Source organism: Echiichthys vipera (genome assembly GCF_963691815.1).
Source record: "Echiichthys vipera genome assembly, chromosome: 8".
NCBI lineage: Eukaryota > Metazoa > Chordata > Actinopteri > Perciformes > Trachinidae > Echiichthys > Echiichthys vipera.
The window spans coordinates 14,510,704-14,528,698 of record NC_139833.1 but is presented as its reverse complement, the minus strand read 5'-3'; the positions used below and the strand labels follow the sequence as shown (position 1 = coordinate 14,528,698).

Sequence of the window (17,995 nt, the reverse complement as noted above, 5' to 3'; positions counted from 1 at the left end):
CATTTCACCTCGTATAAAAAGCAGGGCGGCCTTTGTTGACTAAAATAAATACTTTTCTTTCTCTGTAGCAACTGACTTCACAGCCACGGGTACGATAGTAATTTATGAGTGTATTTTATCAAATTGTGGCTAAAAAATGGTCCACAATATCTGCAGCTGCTTTATTATACCGGAGAAACCATAACCGCCCTATATGTGGGAGGGCTTGTGAACACTGCAGGGAAGCTGGAGATGATGTGGTTCAACACGAGTATTTGGACCATGCAGCGACTCCAGCAAATACTTAATCTATCAGATACCAAACACAGGAAGGGATAAGCACCCCAAAGTAACCCCGACTATGCGTTAAATGCATTAGCTGCCACATTAAAAACCATAACAATGGAGGAAATACCACATAGTCCAATACACAGGGCTTCTTTGGATGTTGAATTTCGGCCAAAGTGAACCCCGCAGTAGTCATTTAGCGTTTTAAAGGTGGTGTTTTATTGGGCTAAACTTAATATGCATCCCGTCCGACTAAATTAAACGTTCACTGGGTTAAGACAGCCCTCACGCACCAGCCGACATAACTGTAGATGATTAAAGAGTCAGATTGTTGTGTTGCGACGTATATGGAGGTCGTTTTTTGGTTAAAAATGGGTGATTTTGACAGGCCTGAGTATTTAATCCTACAGTTAGCACCTGGATTATCGCATGTGCACGGGTTGCATCTGCACAAATCAGCTGTTTGAGGACCGGAGACGGTTTATAGTAACTATGGGGGGAAACAGCCGAGGGGACGGTTTGTAACTAAGGGGAACCAACCGCTCCACAACGGTTAATGGAAGACACTGCGGTCCCTGCGCTCCTTTAATACACAGTCCTGCTCCTGTATGTCCACACTTCTAACTGTTATTAGGAGCAGGGCAGAGGATGTGAGCTCCGGTGCATCGGCAGTATTCGTCATATCGGCACTGCTCTGTTTTTTGGGCGTGTTATAATAAGTGTAAACAGGCCTAGTATTGACCACCGATTGTAAACTGAACTTTTCCGAGACCCAAAGTTGTCAGGCAGCAGCATCTTGCACGCATGCGCATCATCCTCCTCTCTATCCAGCTACTAAATAAGAGTTAAAACAGAAACGAGGTGAGTTGCACATTTTTATTTTAAAACAATACTGGCTGTTTATACTCATTTATTGCCCGATGACGGTGGCACAGTTTGGGGGGAAGAAAGCGGCCTTAGCGTTAGTTCACGTTAATTCCCACTCTGATTTAAAAACGAGCGAGAATAAAAAAAAAAAAAATCGTTTTTTTCAAGTTTCTATTGTAAGAAATTAATGAAGCAACAATGTTGATGCTCGAGACAGTCAGCGCGAGTGTGTGGGATATTATGTGACATATTGGCGTTCTGAAGAATGCGTTTTTCTATTGTTATTAACCGGGGAAACTTATTTATTACAGATTGTCCTTATAGCTTTGGCTGCGTTCAAGTCACAGTCACAATGCTAGGGCTAACCCTTGTAGCATTCCTCCGTTCAATTCAACGGGGAGTGCAGCTAGCTGCCTGTTAGCTTCATTATGTAGCAACCACCGGGGCTGACATTCCGTGACAAGGAGGAAAGTGAAGAAAATAACTCGAGTGGCGGAAAAACACAAAGTGAGGAAATTACACAGCAAGCGTCTGCTTTTGTCGGACCCGTGGCGGCGTTTGCGTGCTTTGTTTAAACGGGTAACTTGAGTAATTTACATAGTTTAAACGTGTTGGTTGGCCCTCTTTTCCTATGCTGCTCCGCCATTTTGTATAAGACGAATGCTAATCATGGGCGCTCCTGCATTACACTTTTATTTATGGCTGGAATAAAAACTGAGGTGTTCAAGTGCAAACTCAAACTTAATCAACGTCGTTGAGCTCGGGCTGTTGTTTACTTTTAACGTGCACATTAACGCAATGCAAAACAGAAAATAACACCTTAATTCAGTGTTGAACATGCGTCAGGACTAAAACGTTATATCGTATTATTAGTCGCATCAAAACGCTCTTAAGTTTGACCAGTCGGTGCAGAAAACAGCGTTTTCTGTAAAAATGATAAACAAACAGCCTTCTTATTTGTTCCTAAGCAGGCAAACAGCCGGTTTTAAGAGATACTGTTAAAACAAGGAAAAGATGAACTTGTGTGGTTAACTTCAAGTTGAGACATCTTTCCTCATGTTTGTCAATGGCCCCGATGAAGGTTCACCCTAATGGGGCCGTTTTGTGCACGTATTTCCGTCTTGGTTGACCAGCAAAACAATATTATTATTGACTGTTTTTGTCTGAAATCGAAGTGCATGGTGTATCCTGCAAGCCAGCACACAGTCGCCACCTAGAGGTGATGCTGGGTAAATGCTGTTTACAAGTGCAGGTTAGAAACTGCATTTGACGTTTGCTGGGCACTTTGTAGGTAAAAACCATCCAGGGGAGGGAGGGCTGCTTCACTGAGATAATCATGCACAGTCAGCACAATTAGACGGAGAAAGAGGCCATAATTTAAGTCTGAGATGTGGACCGAACCTTTTTTATTCAATGTCTGATACATTTTAAACGTCTGTTTTTTTTTGACAGTATATGACAATTTCTTCAATGTGACTGTTTGTGTCCGTCTGTGCAGGTTTGGGGATATCAGAGGAGTGGGAATGACTGACACTCCACCCAGTGATGGCCCCTCCCAGGGAGCTGAGTTTGATATGATGGGTGCTCTGGACTGGAAGGATGGTATTGCCACACTGCCAGGGAGTGACATCAGGGTATGAGAATTTTGTGTTTCTGTCCAGGATCATCATAGCATTATTTAAGTTCACACAGGTTATGTCATCTATTCAATGTGTGTGACTATTATTTAGGCTATCCTCATTCATCAGGGGAGAAGACCAATAAGGATTGGAGTGATGTTCCACCTTAGGGTGACAACTTCCTGGGAGAAACCCTGATGAGCAGACCTTTTTCTACCTTGTGTCTTTCAGTTCCGCATGACAGAGTTTGGGACTCTTGAGATTGTCACAGACCTAGAGTTCAAAGGGCAGAAGGCAGAGCCTAAACGAGAGACCTTGGACCCAGCGCAATCTCACACTCCCACCCCTCCACCAGAGGGCCAATCACAGACCGGAAAAGTCACAGTTCAAGCCACAGCCAATCAGAGTAAACCAGGATCTTCTCAAGGCAAAGGTATGACAGCACCTTTGCAACATTGCTATTGTTAAGAATTGCAGTGTTGTACTGTTTTATACTCTGCAAGTCAGTTTCAGCCCTTCTCTCTGCTTTGTCCTCTAGCCCCGGGGCCTGTGCTTTTGTCTTTAGAGGAGGGCCCCAGTATGGAGGGCCCTAGTGTGGAGGTTGGTCCCAGCGTTGAGGTTGGCTCAAGCAAAGATCTGGGCCCAAATGGGGAGCTGTCCAGGTGCCGGGCCTGTGGTGGCCACGTTCCCCGGGACGCCCTCCTCCAGGGCAAATTCTGTAGCTCCATTTGTGCCCAGCCCTCCAGTGGCAGGTAGAACACGCATCCAGAATCCTCTAACCAGAGGTTGTGTTAAACTCGTCGTTTTGAAGTTATTGATGTCTGCAACAAATGTTCATCTCTGGGCTCTCCAGTCAAGCTGCCAATTAAATTTTATTTATAGTGCCAAGTCATAACAAAAGTTATCTAAAGACACTTTACATATAGAGTAGGTCAAGACCACCACACTCTGACTTATTTATGATTTACAGAGACTCAACAATTCCTCCATGAGCCGCAGCAAGTCACTATCTATAATAATAATAATAATAATAATAATATCTATATCTATATACAGTATTTATCCAGCAATCTTGTGCACACAGTGGCAATGACTGTGGAGCACTATTATGTTGTCTGGATCCCTAGAAGCGTTGAGTTTAGGTCAGATATTGCCATATAGGCTCTTTTGCCTTTTGCTCATCATCTTGTCGGTAAACTCTCCTGACTCCTGCTGCTGTGCAGAGCCCGGGATGTAAATAAGAGTAACAGTAGATCGCCCTCATGTTCTTATCCATAAAAAAACGCTGTCAAAGATGGAAAATATTCAGTTAACGCAACCTCTGCCTCCAACACCTCTTTGTTGGCCGTCATATTATTTTGTTTTGTTATTTCATCACCAGTCAAATCTTTCTTTTCCATAGATCGTCCCCAGTGGAGGCAAGGGAGAGTCAAGCAGTTGAGGGTGAGAGGCTGGGTAAACGTGTGCGCAAAAAGAGGAAGATCTATATGGATTCTGGTGATGAAGAGGAAGACAACCAAGAGGAACCAGAGGTAACGAGCATGCTGTGATAAAATCTAATGTACTTTTTCTATTCTAATAATTTCTCTGTTCATATTTAGCTCTGATCATTCACACATTCTTTAATTGAATCTTTTTATAGGAAAAGGCAAAGACTACCAAAGGCAGAAGAGGAGCCAAAATTGCTAAACTGGGTATGTTAGATTTTGTTATGTTAGACTGCTGCCACTGTAGAGGAGAGGAGGGATGGAGAGAGATGTTTTCCTGTCTCACATTCTTTCTAAATCACATAAAGATATTTTAAATGACTGACATAGTTAACTTAATCTAAGGCCTTAACAGATCTTAAGTGCAACTCAAGATGACATCTCTTAAATTCTGTCTTATGAGTCTTAAAAGTGTCAGAGTTAGAAGTAAACCTCTTACAGATTGTCCATTCATATGTGAACCTTTATTTTTCATTTTTAGCATGCATTTAGCATTTAAAACTAACTTTACTCTAACTTATGAAAAGTTCATGCAACCTTCGTCTGTAAGTTGTGATATATAGACAAAAACTGCACTAACTACAATGCATAATACTTAATACTTTTTTTTTTTTGCTCAGCCACCGCCCCAGCCGGTAAGAAACGGACGTGGAGCTGGCCAGTGTACTTGGAAGAGGAGAAGGCCATCGCTGCACCTGTTAAACTATTCAAAGAGGTATTTTCCCCCAATTAACACTAGCCAATTTTATATATATTTTAAGTATAACCAAATGGTTTTGTTAATTTGGTCTCAGATAAGCCAAAGCATGACTGTGCTGTGACGTTCATTTGTCTTGCAGCATCAGTCGCTTCCTCAAAGCAGGAACAGTTTTAAGGTGGGAATGAAGCTGGAGGGGCTGGACCCGTCTCATCCGTCTCTGTTCTGTGTACTCACTGTTGCAGAGGTATGTGTGCTTATAGGTTTTTTTGTGACTAGACTACATCTGTTATTATCTGTCATCATGTCATAATGAAGAATTTTACTTTCCCTTTGCCTTCCAGATCCAAGGCTACAGGGTCAGGCTCCACTTTGATGGTTACCCAGAATGCTACGACTTCTGGGCCAATGCCGACTCGTGGGATTTGAAACCAGCTGGCTGGTGTGAGAAGAACGGGCATAAGTTATTGTTGCCTAAAGGTAGTCACACACAAAACGACACATCTATCCATGATTTTTTTAAAAACCCCACTAAGTAAGTTTGTTTTGTAGGCTGTAAGGATGGAGAGTTTAATTGGAGCATGTACGTGAAGAACTGTAGGGGTCAGCTGGCCCCAAAACACCTTTTCAAGAGCCTCAACACAGTGAGTATCACGCACACACAACCTGTTTCATCTAAAGCCACTAGATTGTTCTTAAATGCATGATTTGTTTGTGGTAAATGTGTCTTTTTTTTCCTTCAGTCTGTTACGCCGTCTGGATTTAGAGCAGGGATGAAGCTGGAGGCGATTGACAGGAAGAACCCCTCGTTGATCTGTGTAGCAACCATTGCTGCTGTAGTTGACAACCGACTGCTCATTCATTTTGACAACTGGGATGACACATATGATTATTGGTAAGAGCCTGGTTTAAGACTGAAGAAACGGGTATAATCCAAAGATATCCCTCGGTCCACTTGGAAGACTATAAATCCAAGTGATATCTACGGTATTGGAAATAATAATGATCAGGTCTTGATACCTTTTGAAAATAAGACAGAAAGTCTGAACAAGTTGGACAAACATACATAACTACAGAGTTTATGCAGCTAGAATATATATTTAAAAAAATCTAAAAGTGTTGTGCGCCTGTTTACCTAGTAGTTGTTTTTTGTCAAGGTGTGATGCTAGCAGTCCATACATCCATCCCGTGGGATACTGTGAAGAGGCTGAGCTAACTCTGACCACGCCAGCTGGTAAGACACAGACCAAGACACACGTGGGTCAGTATAAACTATTTAAATATACGGTAGGGAATGCAGAATCTAACGTCATAAATAAATGCTAATCAAAATTTAGATTCTGCTGATAAAGTAATTGTTTACTTGTGCAATCAATGTATTTCTCTGAAGAAAGTATCTCTCACATTCGTGCTGTTTCTGAAATGTTGCTACTGTAAGAAAGAATGACTTTAAATGATTTCTAAAGGGTTTAATTCCCTCTCCTCAGAATATAAGCAACCCAAGACTTTCTCATGGGAGAAGTACCTGGAAGAGACTGGCACACAGGCTGCACCTGCCCGGGCTTTCAAACCGGTGCGATTCAAACACTCACACACACACACACACACACATACACATACAAACACTAAGAGTTGCAATATGTCTAGTCTAGATATGGTCATTTGACACTGTGCCCTGTGTTTGCAGCGACCTCCACATGGCTTCCAGATTTGGATGAAGGTGGAAGCTGTGGACAAGAGGAACCCAATGCTCATCCGTGTAACAACTATAGTGGACACAGAGGACCACCGACTAAAGGTGCAACACGCCTCCTCATCAGGATGTGTTTCGACCCCCCTCTGTGCTCAACTTCTGTACACATTTGCTTTAACCCCCTCTCTCCTCCTCTAGATTCATTTTGATGGCTGGAGTTCAGAGTATGACTATTGGGTGGAGACAGACTGCCCTGATCTGCACCCTGTAGGGTGGTGTCAGAAAACCGGACACCCACTACAATACGCCAATGGTGAGACACTCACTCACACACTCCGCCTGTCAGTCCGTCAACTTCGGTTTTAATTTTATTGCCCCCGATGGTTAATGTGTCCTGCAGCCAGTATCATAGTATCGATACCAATGCCATTATCAATTCTGCTTATTCTTTATCAATTCCCTTGTTGATGATATGATCAGTTTTCCGAGTGGAAAGGTTTTAAGCATCTGAAACGGTTTTATTATCAGAACACAGTGATGATGAACTCACAGAATATTTGTACAGCTTTTGTTTTTTATTTAGGTTTTCATGTTTTTGCTAAGCCTGCCTGTGTGGAGCAAATGTTATTATGACGACATGTGTTGGACCATTTCTTCCTCTCCTCTCCGATTCTTTCTTGTTTACTTTTCAACAACTATACAGCAGTGTAGACGTATGAGTTTGAAGTCATTGTTTTGCAATGCGCAACTATCAGAAAAATATGCCGGCATCGATTTAAAGGAATTGATAAGCTCGGAGGTATACAATTCCAGTTACAATTGCAATTTGTTACCGGTTCTCGATTCCCATTTCTAGCAGTCAGGTAAAACATAGAACATACAGAATCAGGTAAAACAATTAGTAGTTAAATGAAAATGCAAATTAACAGTTTTTTGCCTGGAGAAATAAGGGAATTATTGAACCTGTTAGACTTTCAGACATGTCTGAATCGCCATCCACAGGGTAGGATCTTAGATACTCCATACTAAGGATGAAGAGGACAAATATATTTTTTAAAAGTCTTACAAATTGCTCTCTTACGGAAGATGAGACAGATCAGACAGTTTAACACCAATCACAGTTTTCAGAGGTTGATCAAGGTCTCTTAGAAGAAGGGTCCAAAATTGTAATTTCAGAGTCAGTTTGTCTCGTACTTGACTTAATTTATCTATAATGAATTAAAAATCATAATAGTCTTATTGCCGTTGTTCGCATAGTTTAATAAACACGTGTGTGTGTGTGTGTGTGTGTGTGTGTGTGTGTGTGTGTGTGTGTGTGTGTGTGTGTGTGTGTGTGTGTGTGTGTGTGTGTGTGTGTGTGTGTGTGTGTGTGTGTGTGTGTGTGTGTGTGTGTGTGTGTGTGTGTGTGTGTGTGTGTGTGTGTGTGTGTGTGTGTGTGTGTGTGTGTGTGTGTGTGTGTGTGTGTGTGTGTGTGTGTGTGTGTGTGTGTTTTTTTTTTCAGGCTCCAGTGATTTAGTGACTGCCCCAGGACAAGGATGTCCTACCCCAGGATGCAATGGGGTTGGTCACATTAGAGGACCTCGCTATGGGACCCACTACACGTTAGTATCACATACTCAATTTCATATCCTACATATTCTCATGGCATTGCTTATTTCAGCAACACAATGCCAAACCACTTTCTGCCCGTATTACAACTGCATTGCTCCATAGTAAAAGAGTCCGGGTGCTTAAGTGCCTGCAGCACTGACATGTCATCCATTGAAAATGTGTGCTGCATTATGAAACGTAAAATACGACAAAGGAGACACCAAACGGTTGAGCAGCTGAAATCCTCCATGAAACAAGAATGAGAAAACACTCCACTGTCAAACTGTGGTGAACGTGATCCTGTCCCACATTTTTTGAAATGTGTTGCTGACGTCAAACTCTAAATGGTTTTCAACAGTTTTAACAGTTTCAACATTTGAAATCTTATCTTTGTGCTATTTTCAATTATGGGGTTTGTTTTGCAATCATTTCATTCTGTTTTTATTTATATTTTACTCAGCTCTCACAACTCTCTTGGAAGCGGGGTTGTACATTTTAACCAAAATGGTGTGCAAAGTACTATACCGATCTAAATTATTCTAATTTCCTCTCCATCTTTGCTCAAACAGTAAATTAACAGTTTAGTCTCATTTTTTATCCATGTTTGGTGACTGTGAATGTAATGCAAGTAGGAGAAGAAAGTGTCTGTGTTCTTAAATGTAATTTGTGTGGGTAGCCCACGGTGTAAATGTGTTGCGTGTGTGGGGGAGTTTTTGAGTCTTTAAGGTGATTTCTAGCTGCTTTTTCTTCCTATTTGTTGTGACATGTTAAATTGTAGATCTTCAAAACAAAAGTTTGTGTTTCTTGTGTGTGTGCAGTCAGGTGAGCTGTCCCTACTCTGAGATGAATCTGAACAAGGAGGGTTTGCTGCCAGATCGCCTCAGCGGAGAACGACCCCTCACCCTCAGTGGACCTCATCCACGTGGGCGACGCCCAGATCCTCACATGAACACTACGACACAGACCTCCTCAACGCCGGACCAGCCTGAAGGAGCTGAAGACTCCCAGAACAGGTTTGTGTCTGTCTCTCCACAGAAACTGCATGAACACACCTCAAAGCCAATAATATTCCCAAGAGAACACCTTTTTCAGTTTTTCGCATACAACTCTATCCAGTGGTCTGTATCTGAGAGCGGGTTATCTGTGTTGCTAGGAAACCAATGACAGTTGAAGCTGAGCGTGTAGTCAGTAACACTCAGCCGGAGCCATTGGGTGGAGCCAGTGAGCAGAGCCACAATGGAACGAGGCCTAAACGGTACACACCAATCTGTGCTGCTGTAGTTTATTGCACAAGATGTCCTCCTGTATTAAGACACTTCTAACTTGGATTTTTTCTTCAGGACTGCTCCAGTTCCTAAATACCTGAAAATGCACTACGTTAAAGAGGAGATTGGAGATGGTAAAGGTGTGTGTGAATGTGTGTTAAAAGAGATGTGATAAAGCATGTAAATGATAAGCATGTAAATCACCACCTCCCTCCCACTGACTGCTGCCTTCCCTCCTCTTCCCTCTCAGCCTCTCCAGACGCCATCTCTCTCCAACAGGCCCTCCATGAGTCTGTGTTCTCCCCCGGCATCTCTGCCTCCCCTCCCCACCGGGTGGCTCTCTGCTGGGACAAACACTGCCAGCTGCTGCCTGAGGTCCTGGGGCTGACTGCCAAGAGAGTGGCCACTTGGAGCTCTGAGGAGGTCAGACATGCACACTCACACTCCACCAACACATGAAAGCAGACATGCTCTTCATTCACTCACCCAACATGAAGGCATCTAGTTATTCAGGGAAACTGCAAATGTGCATGAATATTCAAGGAGAGCTTTGAAGAGTCTGAATTGGTGCTCTCTTCCTTTCTGTTTTCATCAGGTGGCCACTTTTGTCAAAGGACTGCCAGGGTGTAAAGAACATGCTGCTACATTTAAAACAGAGGTAAGCTAGACTTTCACCTTCTTAATATTCGACTAATGATTACTTTTATTAATGATTGATTAATGTTGTCTGAAAAAAAAGAAAAAAGATGATGTCTTGAAGTTGTTTGTTTTGGAGGTGTGAGATGTTATAGGTAAATAAAGTCTGTCTGATGTTTTTCAGCAACACTACGATATATGCTGTATGTATATGTATGTATATAACACATACACACTGACTTAATACATTCAATGTTTATGCTGCCATGGGAGTTTCTAGGGGTTGGCCTGGCCCACCACTAAAATCTGAGTGGCCAGGTTAGTAAGAGACCCATGGAGGCAAGTAGCAGGCTTGAGCTTGGTTTTAAGAGTTGAAATATTGGTTACATAAGAAACTAAAAAATCTAACATGACATGGTCATGCTAGCTTGTCAGGAAGAGCACTAAATGGCTAAGGCTACATTTTGGCGAGGGAAAAACAGAGGTTTTCAGAGAGTTTTCAGAGGTGTTCCTTGACCTCTGATCTCAAGATATCTGAATGTAAATGAGTTCTGTGGGTAGCCTACTCACTAGTCTCCTCTTTTCAGACATACCCACTTTATGACAATCCCATGAAGTTTGGGGCAAAAAAAGACCTCATGCAGTATAAATGTTTTTTTTTTTTTTTAACCCTATGCTAAAAGGGAGCATTTGCATATTTCTGCGTACTGGGGTCCCTAAACTGTTTGGTTTTTGTATAAATTGGGTATTACTGGGATTCTGACAAGATAGATGTTCGTATGAGGTGAACCCGCAATTCACATGAACTCGGTTTATCAAGAGAATTCGGCTGTTGTGCAAGGTGACACCATACCCTCTAAAAGGACTGTTTAGAGGTTAATGTTATTCCCATGGTGTCCGTATGGTACTGGTCAGTGCCCACTTGGGCCACCCTAGTCAAAAAAAGTCTGGATATGACACTGATTGCTGCCACCTGTGTGTAGACTGATATCTGACAAAAAGCAGATTACAAAGCCATCCAAAAATCCAAAAAACAGTGATGTAGAGCAAAACATTTTTTTCAATTTTATTTTTTAGCAAATAGATGGCGAGTCCTTCCTGCTGCTCACCCAGACGGACATCGTCAAGATCCTTTCCATCAAGTTAGGACCTGCCCTGAAGATCTACAACTCCATCCTCATGTTGAAGAACGCAGACGAAGAGTAGAACCAGACCGACTGACGAGGAATCGCTCACCGACACCGGCTCCTCAGCTCCGATTTCATCACCACTCAGCTACAGTATAAGACGTTTGATAAACAATCCGCCAGAACAGGTTTCGTCTGTCTATATCGGCGACAACTACGCGAGAGAAACAAGTGGAAGCCATCGTCTCAGAAAAAAACGTCCATCCCTCTCCCCACTACATGATGGACAGTACTGATCAACCAGAGGGGGAGTTTTACATGATAACATGAGGATTATTTCATTTATATCGTGTTTGTTTACTGAATCAATTTAAAAGAAAAAAAAAGAACTAAAGTCACCTTCAATGCTTCTTAACGTTGTACAGTTTATGAATTGGATTTGGTGTCATGATTTTGTTGCATCTCCCGTTTGATTTAAACTGTAACGGTGCTTGGACTCAGAGCAGATGGAACAAGCGTGTTTGTGCTTTGTTGCACTTTACTTGGCAACAGATCTTTGTTTTTTTTTTTTGGTTTTTTTAAAGCTGCAAATACAATCGTGAGGTGGTGAGAGGTTTTCAAAATGTGAAACCAAGTGGAGCAGAAGCACTATGTAGTTCAGTCTTTCTCCTCTAGATGGAGAACGCGGCCCACTCCACGGCCCGAAGGCAAGAGAGTTTGATTAAATTGGAGTTGGCTGAAGATTAGATTGAATGGGGGATGGTTAAGTGTGTGTGCCTGAGTGTGTGTGTGTGTGTGTGTGTGTGTGTGTGTCTGTCTGTCTGTCTGTCTGTCTCTGTGTGTGTGTGCGTGTGTTTATGTTTATGTGCACATGTGACTTAAAGAGTTTGAGAAACGAGGATGTAATTTCCCACCAGCCTGTTCGTGTTGCTTTTCTGGTCCGAGGATTGTTTTGTGACGAGCAGTGCTAAGGGCTAAATGTTGAATCAAGGAAACGTGCAGTCTTTTAAAGTGGAACGAGACAACGAACCAGCTCTGTCCTTCTTTATCCGCTCTTTTTTGGTCTTTGGAAAGATGGCACATGAATATGAATGTTTTAAAAAAACAGCTTTTCGTTGGTTTGTTGATATTGTTTGATTCATTTACATTGTAAATAGTATACAGCTAAAAAAAGGACTGTCCTTCACTCCTGCTTGGTTATGCAAAGGCTTGACATCTGTCCACAGGGAAGGACATTGCAACAGTGAACTGATAAACACGAGCCTCAATTCATACAAAGATTTTGAGAAAAAAAAGAAAACAAACATTGTAAGTGTCTTTGTAAATCAGCGTATACTTCAGCAAGTTGGAATGTGTACATCAGCAACTGTTTATATGCAAACAGCTTTTATTTATGTATTCTAATTTAAAGGGTAATGGTACGCTGTTTCTGCCTCCGAGGTAAGCTGTGGCTGTTTGATGGAAAGTGTGTGAATGAATGAAAATAAATGAGATGCACACTGTCTGCTGTCCTCATTTAACCTCGAGTCAGTTCACCACACACATGCACAGATCATCTGTAACTGTGGTCTTTATCTGTACATGTTTTTATTTATGAAAGTGGAAAACACATTCACTCCAGTGTGTAATGCATTTTTGAGGCACAGTACTGTAGTTCGACAAAACAATCGCAACCCTGGAGTTTCCTCAGTTCTCTTGGACATCTGTTAACGTGTGAGTTTTGTGGCCATTAAAGTTTAATTAATAGCACTTTGGGACATCTTGTTTGTTGGCATAGAAGTAGGGCATCAAACCTGCACTTTGATTCTTTTTAGGGTACTTGCTCTTTATTAGAGTATTTCCATTTTACGCTACTTAATACTTTAAATATAGCACTTTTTACTCCACTACATGGCAGGGCTGGCAGTTACTTTTCAAATTAAGATTTGTATCTAAAACAAGTTGTTCTCAACCTATTTGGCTCGAGCCCCCTCTCAAATAAACAGTTGTTAGCAGTTAGCAAAGAGTGATTTCCCCTCTAAACTTCTCAGATGGTTTCATTTAAAAACAGTTTGAGGCCCAAAGAAGTCAAACAAAACAATGTTACACTAAAACAAAAAGATTGGAGAAACGTCTGAATGAAAAATATAAATATACAGTAAATAAGTATGCAGTATACATACAAATATACTTTGCATAAAGAAGTTAAAACTAGCATCACCAGCTACAACAGTAAAACATTCTTACAGAGTGGTGCATAATCTAATTATGTCATATAGGACATTTTACTGCAGGATACCTACTTTTGATACTTTAAGTACATTTGGTACTAGTAAAGATATGTTTACTTTTTACTTTTTTTAACCATATTCTGAAAAAACCATCCCTACTCAAGCTCAACTTACTGGTTTTGCCCCAAAGCTTAAACCTGTATAATAGTTTGCTAGTATAAGAGTTTGCTCAGCAGTCAACATCAGAGCTGTAGTCATATTTTTTGGTTGAAACAAATAGCTCCAGACATTGTTCAGGCTGTCTTCTTCTATATTTTGCTTTTTACTGTTAACTACCTTTTCACTGGTTGCTTTCTTTTTTTCTTTTACTTTCTACTGCTTTAAAACCGTTTACTTATTTATTATATCTTGCATTTTTTACTGATGCTTCTTGTTATTGCACTATCCCCTTTCCTGCTGTAACACTGCATGTCCCCGTTGTGGGACGAATGAAGGAATATCTTATTTAAATGAAGCTACTTTAAGTGTTGTGGCCCACATTTTTGGTAAAATGACATTTAGCATTTTTTGAGACCGGATGTTGAAACGCGGTAGCAGCTCTCGAACTGGCTGGTTGTGTCATTGCTCATACATGACCCACATGGAAATAAGCAAGTCACCCACAAACCAGTATGCTGTGTGGTGTCATGTTTTGCAACAAGCTGCTCACCTTCAAACCACTACGCTTTGTACTGAACACCTGGCCAGTGTTGCCAGATCAGATTGATAGTTTCCAACCCCATGATGACTTAAAATCTGCCTAATTCAATAAAAAACAGCCCAAATCTTAACCTTGCCAGAAATCTGTGTAAAACTGTAAAACCATTACATAAGCAATAGAGAACACATCTTAAACATCCAAAACTTCTTAAGCATCAAATAACCACAGGTAAACTGTTGGATAAATATGAGCGCAACACACAAAGAGTGTAGTCAGACACCAAAACCACAAATGTCTTAATCGGAGTGCAGCACAATAAAGGGATCAGTTACTGCCACGAAATGTGAGCCACAAAAAGACACCAAACAAAACCTCTTTAAAAGATTTGAGATCCATAGAAACAATGTCAATGATGACGTCAACGTATGAGTAGGTCCTCCCTTATTTCTAACAAAATTAATACAAGTCATGTTAATCAATTATTGGAAAACAAAGGAAAGATAATTTGGTATCTGTGCTTTTGACCATAAAGCGACAGCTTGCTTGGTAATATTGTTTTCACGATATTTTTCAAAAACCCGGCCAAATGTTGACAAACGCAACTCAAAATGAATCTACTGGCCCATTGTAAGCAAAAGTAGCCTGGGAGAAACCAGCCCAAAATGGCAACACTGCCCAGGCCCCTGAACCTGGGCCAGATCTGTTTGACACCTGTTGCCACTGCCTGCAACTGAGCCAAAGTGGCCCAGATGTGACCCTACATGTGGGCCAGGACATTAAACAACATAAAAGAGCACTTTGCTGATTGAGCCACACTCCTATAACATTGTCAGAGTCGCAGGTCACTTAAAGGGGATACAAATCGATGCAGCAGAACCAGAGATTTTTTATTTAACTTTAATTATTTTAGTATAAAAAAAAAAAACCTGGTGCATACATTACCCACAACACACCTCAACCACAGGCAGTTTGGTTGGAGTTAAGGGCGTGTTATGCTAATAGCAGCTAGCCTCCAATAATAGACTTCTTTTTAATCCACACCCGCAGATTTATTTTCATTTTCAAACTTTTAGTCTTCAGTCCGAACCTCCAGTGACATCACTTAAGGCAATTTGCCAGACCTGAGCATGCAGCTCCTTCTGGAGCCACAAAACGTTTTACATAACTGTTTTTCCCCCACATATACAATAATACTTCCCAATACTTTATTATTAAAGTCACTTTAAAATCTGCGGAGTTCCCCTTTAAGCAAAATGAAAGCATCTGCTAATTGATTTTCATTCATTGGCCTATTTAACGGAATGGTCGCCGAGAGCATCGCGTATTTGAAAAAGTCCCTAAAAATGTCACGTGTACAGGATGTGTAGTGAAGCAGGAAAGGGGAGACTGTGAGGAGATCTGTGTTTACATTTGATGTGTTTGCTCTACATCTTTTAGGTCCCTGGTGCAGGAAGGCGGCTTCAGTATCTTTACTTGATGGGTGGTGATCATCACTAAGAATAACTGGGCTCACCGTGGGACTGGCCTGGACCAGCCACAGATTCCCACGACCCCTCCTCTACACACACACACACGCACACACACGCACACGCGCGCGCGCACAGAGAGAGGGAGGAAGAAATCAAAACACAGGCTGCAGAGGCGCACAAGCACACAGAGAGGCTTTGCACCACTTTGAATAAGACTGTTTTTTTTTTCTTAAGTAAGCTTCATTTCAGGCTCCGCAGTGCTGTTGCGCTGCAGACCGGCTTCACAGTAAAGAAGAAGGGTGAAAAAACGTCTTAATGTGAGGAGAAATGCGGTGAAAGTCCGTATTTAACACACGGAGGAGTGGGAGGAATAACGGAACTCTGGATTATTTATTTGGATGATGCCGAGGAGCCAGTTTCTGCTTCGGATTTACGTCCAAAACAACGCAAGTACCCAAGTCTGATTTATATAGACTGCGTTAACACTCACGGGACAGTGAACTGCAGTGGATTAGTGATGTGTTACATGTAGATGTATTCAAATGTAACATTAAAGATGCATGCGTAAAATCACTTTGAAGGTAAAAAAACAGCTATTTATTATCTAGGTTTGCGTCCTGTTGAATCACCCTGTTGTGTTAACTCGCTTCAGGGGGTGAGATTATGAGTTCAGTTGGAACAAAACAGCACTAATGTGACTCTATTTCCATGACTGCAGCGGGATCGTCAAGTGAAGTCACGGGTCCTGGAAGGGGTCAGATGTTTTTATTCCCGAGATGATGAATGAGTGGCTCAATAACAGTTCATCCCGGGTTCAGATGAGCTGCTGCAGGGGTAGTGGAGAGAGTGGAGAGACTCTGTGTGGCTCCACAGAGACACTGGAGGAGCTGCAGAGCATCTCATTAACTCAGCCACATGTCTTATTAAAGCAGCTATTTCCTGTTGTGTGCAATGCAGAGTATAACTACCTTCTCTCCAACACCCCCAGTGCTCTCCCCTCCAGCGCTGCATGCAACACTTTGTTGTTTAATTCTTGATTTCTGCTCTTTTTTCCTTGTCTGTCTTCTCCTCTCTGTTCAGTGTGAAGCCAGAGGATGACAGCAGCCAGTTCTGTCTGCAGTCCCACCTCCTCCGACTCCTCCCGGTCATCACCTGTTTGCCTCCGAGCATGTCGCAGACACCTGAAGAAAGGAAATCCCCTCCAGACAAAACTGCACCTGCGCTCCGCCCCGGGTGTGTGGCTCCTGCTGGGTGTAGCTGTGGTTTTGGTGGGGATGGCTGTCGCAGTGGCAGGCTATGTATCCGCAGCACCAAAGCCTGTCACGAGTGGCAGAGGAAGCACCCACATCGAGAGGATGAAACTGGCCGGGCCCGTGGTCATGGGGGTGGGCCTGTTCATCTTCATCTGCGCTGCCACGCTGCTGTACGAGAACCGGGATCTGGAAGTCCTCAGGCGAGAGACACCTGAAGACCTTGAGGATCTGAAAGGGGGAGACGACTGGGAGGATTCCCAGGAGCAGCCCAGCTTCAGCTGTCTGGAGCAGTGGGAGTATAAAGATGGAGAGCAGGGAGCCTGGGCCACTCCGACCCACACACTCCCACTCTCAAACCAGAACTGTGGTTCTCCTCCTCTTCCTCCACCTCACAGGAACACACACAACATCAGCAGCAGGTCGTCACCGCCACCACCGCTACATTCGGGTGCAGGTGGTCGAGATAGAGAGGAGGAGGAGGAGGAGGAGGAGGGACGGTCAACACTGCTGGCTCAAGTGCAGCACCACCAGGAGCCGAGCCCTCACTCTCCTTGCCCCTCCATCTCCCACTCCTCCGTTTACTCAGACTCTTGCAACTCCAGTGAGATCAACTTCAACATACGGACAGACTTTCCTCAGCAACACTGAACTGGTTCAACTTCTGTCTTATAAAATATGCATGATGAGATTCATTTGGAAGTTTCACGTGCAGACACACACTTTAAGACAAGACTATGCATTCCCCCCAATAAACAGATGAAATGTTTTTGCTGGTATGTTTTAGTGCCTCTGTGGCGCAGTGGTTCTGAGTCACTGTCTGTGAAGGGTGTTTTTGTCCTACATCGTTCTCTGACTCACCCACGTTTGAAAAATTGGATATGCTGTTTGATGTCAAAGAGCCATCTTGTTTTGTCTTTGAACCCACCCATGCCCCAAAAATCCCTTAAGCCCCTGCTTGTTTGACCATATTTGGACGTGAGGAGGATTGGTGAAAACTTATTTGGGTCCAAGCACTTGGCAGATGGACACACTCGGTCACTGTGTCTCTCTCTCTCTCACACACACACACACACACACACACACACACACACACACACACACACACACACACACAC

The 17,995-nt window shown here is 42.6% G+C and overlaps 2 protein-coding genes across 3 annotated transcripts; both read left to right on the top strand.

The window, feature by feature from the left end:
• The first annotated feature begins 1,582 nt into the window (after positions 1–1,582).
• Positions 1,583–12,627, top strand: l3mbtl1b (L3MBTL histone methyl-lysine binding protein 1b). 2 transcript variants are annotated; one of them, XM_083917896.1, is made up of 22 exons: positions 1,583–1,641; positions 2,633–2,768; positions 2,985–3,186; positions 3,292–3,505; positions 4,156–4,285; positions 4,396–4,447; positions 4,861–4,955; positions 5,080–5,184; positions 5,282–5,417; positions 5,490–5,581; positions 5,681–5,832; positions 6,095–6,171; positions 6,425–6,510; positions 6,625–6,735; positions 6,829–6,943; positions 8,132–8,231; positions 9,039–9,233; positions 9,374–9,475; positions 9,561–9,625; positions 9,736–9,908; positions 10,081–10,143; positions 11,199–12,627. In XM_083917896.1, exons 2-22 carry the CDS (start codon positions 2,658–2,660, stop codon positions 11,325–11,327), a joined length of 2,505 nt encoding a protein of 834 aa, XP_083774022.1. In that variant the 5' UTR covers positions 1,583–1,641; positions 2,633–2,657; the 3' UTR covers positions 11,328–12,627. The 2 variants fall into 2 exon arrangements, with proteins under 2 accessions (XP_083774022.1, XP_083774021.1); XM_083917895.1 differs by having other exon boundaries at positions 6,095–6,198.
• A 3,243-nt stretch (positions 12,628–15,870) lies between these two features.
• LOC310950165 (uncharacterized protein) lies at positions 15,871–17,528 on the top strand (the record flags this gene model as incomplete). Its single annotated transcript, XM_083917827.1, has 2 exons — positions 15,871–16,073; positions 16,708–17,528. The coding sequence occupies exon 2, from the start codon at positions 16,722–16,724 to the stop codon at positions 17,526–17,528; it is 807 nt and encodes a 268-aa protein (XP_083773953.1). The 5' UTR covers positions 15,871–16,073; positions 16,708–16,721.
• Positions 17,529–17,995: the final 467 nt, after the last annotated feature.

Bases quoted from the DNA above. Each gene is read 5' to 3' on its own strand.
- l3mbtl1b (XM_083917895.1), top strand. From the start codon at position 2,658: ATGACTGACACTCCACCCAGTGATGGCCCCTCCCAGGGAGCTGAGTTT. The intron at 2,769-2,984 runs GTATGAGAATTT...TGTGTCTTTCAG, and splicing joins TGCCAGGGAGTGACATCAGG to TTCCGCATGACAGAGTTTGG. The intron at 9,476-9,560 runs GTACACACCAAT...TTTTTTCTTCAG, and splicing joins AATGGAACGAGGCCTAAACG to GACTGCTCCAGTTCCTAAAT.